The following is an 8915-nucleotide window of genomic DNA, read 5'->3' as shown; positions in this document are numbered from 1 at the left end:
ACGCTGCACAACATGCTGGCCAGTCCTGTGTGTAATGTGTTTATTAATTAATAATGGATTAATAAAGTATACATTAATTATTAACTATCTAACAGGTGCCTCTGCTGACCACAAGCACCAGAGCCCAATATCCACTTGTTCTCACATCCCATCTTGTGTCAAACATGTTAGTTATCAAGTACTGAACCATTTTGGGTGGGGGGTTTATTGTAAAAACAAAGTGTATTAACAACGAATCATAAATCAGATACAGACTCACTGAAGACAACTGAGTGGAGTAAAGCCATGTGCTGCAGGCGGCTCCAGCAGACAGGAGAGCCCGTCCTAATTACTCAATCGCTGCATGTTGTCTGCAGCGAGCGTTGATCCGTTCCTCTGACAACCTGAGGAATATTATGTGGAGCAACTAAGCACCCTTTAACAACCTGTTTTACATTTCACAAGTGATTCAAAGTATTGTTACATTTCACCAAAGAGCACATCTGGTCCCATCAGTCATCTGGTCAGAGGCACTACATGATGTTATGCTTCAAACCTGAGTCAAAGAGACTCCACTTTAGGTCCGGCTGAGGTCTCCCAGCATGCAACCAGATGTGTATATTAAATAGGACTCTGCCAAAGGAATAGACAATGAAACATTTGGTTGTCTGCATTCGCTCCTGAAGAAATACAGCATGGTTAAAGATGCTGCCGAGTGTCCATGTTGCATGCGTTCCTCCTCAGTTCAGTAGTCTGATGATGGAGTTAATGTCTGTGTTGCGAAACCCTGGGTTCCCCAGGTCCTTCAGGAGCCCAGCCTTGTCTCTGGCAGCATGGCGAGCCACTGACAGCTTGAAAGGCAACAGGAAGTTGTTGGCTGCCCGGAAGCCTTTACCAACCGAGTAAATCTCGTGAATCAGGTCCTCCAGACAGATGATGCCGTGTTTACCTGAGAAACAAGAAGAGGAGGTGAGCGATTACACCAGCTGTAATATTCATATACCTCCCATACAACTCATCTGCTTCTACACAGTGCTTTAAACTTATGCTTATTGCTGATATTTGCTGTACAAAGGATTGTGGGTCAAAACAGCCACAACAGTATGCTGGCATGTATAATCTGAGCAGATGTAGCAGGACATCCCAAAAATAATTAAAAACAAACAAAAACAAAAAAACGTTTTGCTTTTAGGCTTTTTCCTTTTCCTTTGTGCCCTCATACTCTGCTTCTGACTGGCTAGTAGTCCTTACCTAGCTATTCTGCATGTAAGACTCCCAACAAAGATGGAACAGAAGTGAGATGTCTCACTCTGTAGCTAAAACAGAGCTCAACACACAGGGTGAAACGAGGAGCTGCAGTAATGTGCAGTACAACAAAAATATGGTGTTTTTGGAAACTAAACCATTTAAACCTATTCTAATACAAACTAGAAAATTCCGCAGAAATTTTATCAGTGTGCCTACTACCTGGTGCCCATCCAAATAGCAATAAAACGTAATAAAAATAATAAAAGTGTTAAGTGTCTTAACCCTTCAGAGATAACTTTTTACATGGAGTCTGGTGTAGTCCATCATGACATCATGTTAGCTGACAGATAACACTTCTTCTTTCCTCCTCCACTCCCAGTCTGTCTTTTATGAAACAGCTGTTAAACAGCTGTTGGTGTTAAGGCTTGAAGTCAGGAGTCAGTCAGTTGGTCAGTTAGTCCATCATGACATCATGTTAGCTGACCAATAACACCTCTTCTCCTTGTTGCTATCGTGATTTCCACAGTGAAAAATCCAGATATTTCTTTTCATAGTTTCTATTGGCAGTTGGTATGAACGGAGCCAAAAATGTACGTCCGATAGACTCCATGGTTACATGTCTGCAAACAAGATTTCCTACAACGTACCGCTGTTCGAGCTCAAATTGCTAGTGCACTGCTGCTTTGCTAATCGCGAGAGGAAAAACAACTTTTCAGGAAAACTGCAAATTTCTCGAGTGACACCTGCTCGGAAAACAAAGACGGGCAAACAGAAGAAGACCGATGACGAAAAGCAGCTAAAAAGAAGAATTAAACCGAGCCTGAAATAAAACGGGTCAACATCGAAGCGCTTTTCAGAGGTGGAGGGAGCTACGCCTCCTGAAAGGATTCAACACGGATTCTGAGCTAGCGTTAGCCACATTTCTGCTTGACATGTAAGTGTCCCTGCTGGATGTTGTTTCATTTTTTAAGAACTACACAACTAAGATTCGATGGTTACAGTACACTTTCAGTACACTGGTGATAGCGCAAATCTCAGTTTACTCCGTAGCTTGTAGCACGGCAGGAATGTTGTAGCAGGTGAAGATTAACTTTACTTGCTAACTCCTTCACCCTCAGTACAAGTAATATTGTTTCGATGCCTACATTTAGTAAGCCAAAATGTTTTTTTGTCAATCACAATAAATGTAGCTTAGCTATGGTTAAACTACTTTAATTGTGCGCTGGCCCCATCAACGTTTGGCAAGGCAGACTTCTACTTTTGATTATTTTTAAACATGTTTTCTTCCCCCTCAGGATGTAATTTGTAAATCAAATGTCTGACACAAATTCTTTGTGCTCCTTCAACAGGTCAGACATGGGCCCAGACACAGGCACGTGAAGGAATCGTCTTTCAGTCCAAATCAAAATGTTCAGTATTTCCTTGTGCAGGAGTACTTTGCAAAAAAAGCTGATTTATTTTACCCATATTCTAATAAAACCTACATATTTCTAAGATGTTGTTATTCCTTGGCTTATTGAGCTTCCTTAGTGATTCATCATTCCTACTGAAAGTTTACGGTTTTAAATTGATCCAAAAGGTAATTCAGTAATGTACTGTGTAACGTGCTACTTTTGTTCTCACAAATGAGCGATTACATGAAAAATCATTTTAAACCCTTTTATTGAAAAAAATTTACAAAATAGAAATAATTTATATAAGCAAATTGTTTACATAAGCTATACCCTCCTCAGAATAAATCCCCTGTATTGTCCATGAGGATGTGGAAAGCATCGGTGGCACTGCTTACTAGCCTGCACGTTCACGGCAGGCCCCGCTGTGGGGAGGAGCTGTGGCGCAGCAGAGAGCAAGGGGGAGGGACCTGTAAGGTGTGCTTGTTCAAATTTTTAGGCTAAGTCCACGTTTTCTCAGAACTCCCTACTGCAGCTTTAAGTGGAGACTGCGAATCAGGCCTTCATGGTCAAATAGCAGCTAGGAAACCACTGCTAAGGAGAGGCAACAAGCAGAAGAGATTTGTTTGGGCCAAGAAACGAACATTAGACCAGTGGAAATCTGGGCTTTGGTCTGATGAGTCCAAGTTTGAGATCTTTGGTTCCAACCGTCGTGTCTTTGTGCGACAGAGAAAAGGTGAAAACGCATTGAATGAGGTGTGTGGCATGTACTGTGTGTGTGTGTGGTGTGTATATATATATGTATATATTATAAAACTCATCAAGTGTAAGGGATCATGACATTGGAGTATTTTTATTTATCAGGGTGGCTACAGGTATTAACAAGTTAAATTTAAGACTTTTTAAGACTTTTTAATACCAATTCTAAATGAAATTTAAGACCAAATTTACGATGGAAATACAAAGTGGAAATATACAGTAATCTTTCCAAGTAAACACAAAATTAACAGTATGGTAAAATAACAATAATCTGTTGAGTTTAAGAACATTGAGTTAATGTGTGTAATCTAAAAGCATAACACAAAAAAGTAATTGCTGTCCTAATTTATATTATTACAATATTTTCAGAACATTTGGGTCCCTTGAACAAATAGTTATAACATCAAGTGAAATAACATCAAGTGAATATTTAAAAAAAACACTGTTCCTTTTGAACAAACAAATAATTAAATGCCAATTTCCAGCTGCTTTTAAAATGCAAAGACTCATATATGATTTGTGCCTAACAGACAGAGAGAGAGAGAGGAGACTCAGATGGATGGGTTTGCAGTTTGTGGAGGACTCATCATGGAGAGAGAGTAGACAGCAGTGTGTATGAGTATTTTGCGGTGTGGGAATGTGTGTGTGTGTGTGTGTATATCTATCTATAGGTGTGTTTTCAGGTCTCCATGTGACCAATTTTTGTTCAAGTTTTGATGTCTACTCCTGAGCTTTTGTGAATATACTTGGAAAATAATTAATATACTATAATAACAAAACAGTGACTTTGCACTTGAGAAGCCTTCCCAAAAGAGTGTCCTTACCAATTTATAACGATACACGCACATACAAGTCCAGCTGTTTGCTTTGGTTGTCTGGCTCAATGTCTCGTCGAACATAATTACAAACGCACCGCATTTTGGACTTCTGTGATGGTCTTTTTTTACATATGGCGCCAATCCAAATTTAGCCACGTATCTGGTCTTGTCTTTTCCAGAGGTAAATGACTGTACAAGCCTTGAATCTGGAAGCATTGCTTTGGGAAAACTTCTTCAGTCCCGTCATTTGACCTGTATGAATTGTGTCTTGTCACGGTACTCAGCCCGGAGTGTTGGCGTAGAGCCCAAACTGCTCGTAGGTTAGCTGGCTGTTGCTGTAGATTTCCCGCATAACATCTAGCGTTGTAGCGTTGACATCATTGCTAGCGGTGGAGAAGAAACTAGCGATGGCGGGGTGCTGGCGTGCCTTTACGTAGGCTAGTCTGTGTTTTTTGCTTTGTACATGCGATTCCACCGCTCTGATCCCCATTAGCCCAAGTTTGAAAATCTTCCCACATAACGCAGTTCGCTTCATAAGCATTTTCAGGCACCGACCTTAACCAAGGATACTGTTGTTTTCAAGCCACTTGTCACTGAACTTGCATTTCCCCGTGTTTCTAGACGGCTATCAACAATTGCTGTATCACCTGCATGCTGCGAAATTTCGAATCCCGCGAAATAACAATCTCACTGACTACGGCCACGTCAACACCCGCCCACGAAGCAGCTTGATTGGTTGGAGTGGTTGAGGTTAGGATAGCCGATTGGTCAGGGGATAGGACATGTACAAATGGGGTTATGTTACCGCGACAACGCAGCGCAAAGCCTACCGGAAAAAATATTCAACACAGATTGCCTGCATTTTCGCCGTGACATGACACAAACATATTTAAGACCTACCGATCTGAATTAAGACAATTTAATGCTTTTAAGGCCTTAATTTTAGGAAACGTGATTTAAGACTTAAGACTTTTTAAGGACCCGCGGCCACCCTGTTTATACATATGGATTCAGTTGACTGTAAGTTTAGGTTCATTGACATGGGTGAACAGACTTACCCATGTGCGTCTCAATCAGTGTGTTGTCTGTTAGGGGAACTTTCCTCCGGCCAACCCTGGTCTGTCCTCTCTTCAGAATGAGCTCACGAACAGACTTCAAGTTGGGAAATCTGTTGGAAACATTACCTTGGGTTTACAACACACACACACACACACACACACACAAGCCGACACATCTGATCTGAGCTCCAGTCCACTCACCCCCAGGCCACGTAGGGCTCCAGCACCTTCATCATGGCCACAGAGGTCTTGTTGATTCTGACGAAGGCCCCACTAAAGATCTTCCTCAGCCTCAACATCTGGACCACCTTCATCACTTTGGGACTGACACCTTTAACCCTATCAGGAGAGGACCATCCATGTTGACCAGACTGCAATAGTGTATCATTATGCACAGTTTTACATTTTCAGTAAGTTCAGATAAAGACAACTTGGTTCCAGCACGTATAGTCAGGAAACGCCAAAGGGGCCGGTAAAACACCTTTGACAGGCAAGACCCGAACGAAAAAGATGGCAATGCAATCCCAGCTAAAGTCACGCAGGGCTCTGTAGCACGCAGTATGAAGCCCGCTGTAAAAAGTAGGAAAATCTCCTCTACTGAGATGGATGCAAACACTGACAACCACTTTGGGCTTTTCATGAACAGCTGATGTTAAAATCTCCATCCGAGTCAGGGTACTCACTCTCTGATACGGACGGCAAAGGCGAGCCTGTTCTTGGCAGGAGGCAGAGGGGGGGGCGGCCTGTGCTCAGACCTCCGGATGCGAGTTTCATCACGATGACTCTTGTGGCTGTCTTTCAAGAAGTCTTCCAAACGTTTGAACTTCAATGGTTTACCTTTAGATACCTGGAAGACAACAGAAAACACATGTGAGTACGGAGCAGTGGGTAGAGGTGGGTTCATGTGGTCCCCATGCTTCCACCTGTTCATGATCACTCACCTTTCTCTTCTCAAGCAGGGCAAGCTTGGCCTGAGTGGCTTTGATAGCCTGGTACGCCTTCCTCTTCTTCAGGAGATATTCAGGAACTAACTTGATCACTTTCTTTGATCTGGCGCGCCCACAGACACACACACACACACACACACACACACAAATCAGTCAGCTTCATGCGGCTGAGCTGAACGTTAAACAGTTAACTTGTTATGACTTGACGCTAGAATTCAACCTGAAATTAACTGATGACAACTCAGTCCGTGAACATGGCATCAGCTGCCTGTTAGCTAACTTACGTTAACGTTAGTTTCAAATACCGACACCATATCGTTAATAATAATAAAAATAATAACAGACAGAGCCCTATCTCTCCGTGTTGTAACGTTAACGTTCCATGTGAGAAAGTGCCTTTTCTACCCACGGGCCCGGTAAATGCGGGTCTGAATGTAAGCAGGTAAACAGCGCCTTCTTAAAAAGACTGGAAATAAACCAACTGTACGTACAGAACGAACGGATGGACTTAGATATCATTTAAAATAAATACATACTCTGCTTCGGCCATGATGAAATCCGAAATCGGGAGACTCGCCTGTCGCTGGGAGATGATGTCACATCCCCTTGACGCTGCACGGCCTTACAGTGTGCTCACACTGCCGCCCAGCGGCCAACAGCAGCCACTGCTGGACTCTAGCCTACTGCTGGACAGAGATGGCAAAAGAATCCCTTCTAGTAATCATAGAATACCTAAATAATTTGTTTAAAAAAAACCCTTTTGGAAGTGAGTGGCCCACTGTTTTAAATTCTTTACTCAGTAAAAAATAACAAAATACGCTGAAATTTTTTAAGTAAAAATAACTCCTTGCCATGACATCATTTTTTCCGCAAGCTGAGAAAATTCTGACAGGGGAAAAAAAGGCCTTTCTTTATGTCCCCCGGACAGTATCCCTTATCTTTTTTGCTCCTTTGACTCCGGTTTTCCCACCCCCTCGCGGGTAGGCCTTTTCCGCGCGTTTCTGACGGCCTCACTACCCCTGTAAAAACCTTTTTTTACAAAACGGGCATTTTGTTAAATTTAAATAAAAGTAAAAAATTCGTTTAAATGTAATACAAATAAAAATTGCCACAAAAAAAAATATAAAATAAAAAACTTTGAAAATCTCTTAAGTAAGACAAGTATTGTGGGTACTTCTTACTTTTCCCCCTCGCTGGACTCTACTCTGGCTGTACCACTACTGCTGCTCCCTCTGGGCCCCTTCCCCTACTGCGGGCCACTGCGGACTCACTGCCTGGACTCACTGTGACCTTTCCGACTTACTGCTGACTCACTGCTGGACCTACTGCTGGGCTGACTACCTAACTGACTACTGCTGACTCCACTTCTGGCTCTACGCTGGCGACTTACTCTAGCTACTACTGCTGACTCCACTGCGGACCTACGGGGACCCCCCTCTTTGGGGCTACTGTTGGCCTACTCTGGGCCTACTGTGCTCCACGCTGACTCTCTGCTGGCCTAGCGGGGCTGCTCTTGGGCTAATGCTGGACTCTACGCTACTCTACGTTTTGGGCGACTACTGCTGGACCCCCTGCGGACCTAGCTGCCTATGTGGACTCTATGCTGGGCTGACCTACTGGCTTACTACTGCTGACTCATTTCTAATGCTCCTGCGGCCTACGCTGGACTTACTGCGGGACTCTATTCCCCGGTGACTATGGGACTCTCTGGGGTGGACTGACACGCTGGACTCCCTGCGACTCTATTTCTGGACTTACTCGGACTCTAAATCCGACCAAACCTGGACTTTTCTGCGGGGGTTTTACTTGGGGCCTCTAAATCGCCGAGGACTCTACTGCGGATTTTCCTGGGGTATACTCTGGCCCATCTACTCTATTTCTGGACTCTACTGCTGGACTGAATTTCTGGCCCCCTACTGTGACTCTACTGCTGGCTCTACTGCTGGACTCTAAATGCTTGGCTCTACGGGACTACTACGCTGACTCTCTGCTGGCCTACGCTGGACCTTTTTGCGGCCTACTGCTTTGCTCTCTCTCCTGCTGGCTCTACGTGGACGCTACGCTGGCTCTGCGGCTCTCTGCTGGACCACTGTGGACTGCTACTGTGGCTCACTGCTGACTCACTGCTGGGCTCACGCGACTCACGGGACCTACGCTGACTACTGCTGGACTCTACTGCTGGACTCTACTGCTGGATCCGCTGGGCTCTACTGTGTTCGCGGACCACGGGGACTCCCCTGGCCTACCGGACTCCGCTGGAAAATTTTTGACCACGGGAAAACAGGGACCATGTCTCCCTTTGATCTATTGGACTTACTCTATCCCTGTGTCCTGTTCCCAACCCCGGGAACAACCCTTAATGGAAATTTCCCCAAAAGGGGAAAATTTTTGTACTTATGTAAAAATAAAAAAAAAAACTTCCTTATAAATTCGGTGTGCTGTCCCTTTCCGTTGTTCCTGTCATAACCCAGCATGATTGCACCAAAAAGGAAAATTTTTCCCCCTTAAGGGATAATTTTAAGGGAAAAAATTTTTATTAAATTGCAAAATTTAAAAGTTTAACCAAAAAGAAACACCCCCGATTTTATGATGTGACTTTGTTTTTTTCCCTGGTCCCTGCTGTCCTCGGTCATTTTGTTGCGGGGACCCCACGAGGCCAAGGGTTTTTCCCCCCCCCAGCACCCCTTCTTTTCAAACGGGCCATTTGGTTTTGAA

At 43.8% G+C, this 8915-nt stretch overlaps 2 protein-coding genes across 2 annotated transcripts in view; both read right to left on the bottom strand.

Annotated features, from left to right (window-relative positions):
* Positions 1-8915, bottom strand: part of mdn1 (midasin AAA ATPase 1) — a 1030807-nt gene that overhangs the window by 920654 nt on the left and 101238 nt on the right. The gene's annotated exons all lie outside the window — the stretch shown is intronic.
* On the bottom strand, positions 190-6929 carry rpl7l1 (ribosomal protein L7-like 1). The gene is made up of 6 exons (XM_032542367.1): positions 6737-6929; positions 6195-6303; positions 5937-6100; positions 5455-5592; positions 5254-5363; positions 190-928 (listed from the first exon to the last, which is right to left on the bottom strand). The coding sequence occupies exons 1-6, from the start codon at positions 6748-6750 to the stop codon at positions 720-722; spliced, it is 744 nt and encodes a 247-aa protein (XP_032398258.1). The 5' UTR covers positions 6751-6929; the 3' UTR covers positions 190-719.

The sequence above is a fragment of the Etheostoma spectabile genome, chromosome 18 (genome assembly GCF_008692095.1).
Source record: "Etheostoma spectabile isolate EspeVRDwgs_2016 chromosome 18, UIUC_Espe_1.0, whole genome shotgun sequence".
NCBI lineage: Eukaryota > Metazoa > Chordata > Actinopteri > Perciformes > Percidae > Etheostoma > Etheostoma spectabile.
Note: the sequence above shows the minus strand (reverse complement) of the source record. Positions and strands in the feature narration are given on the sequence as shown.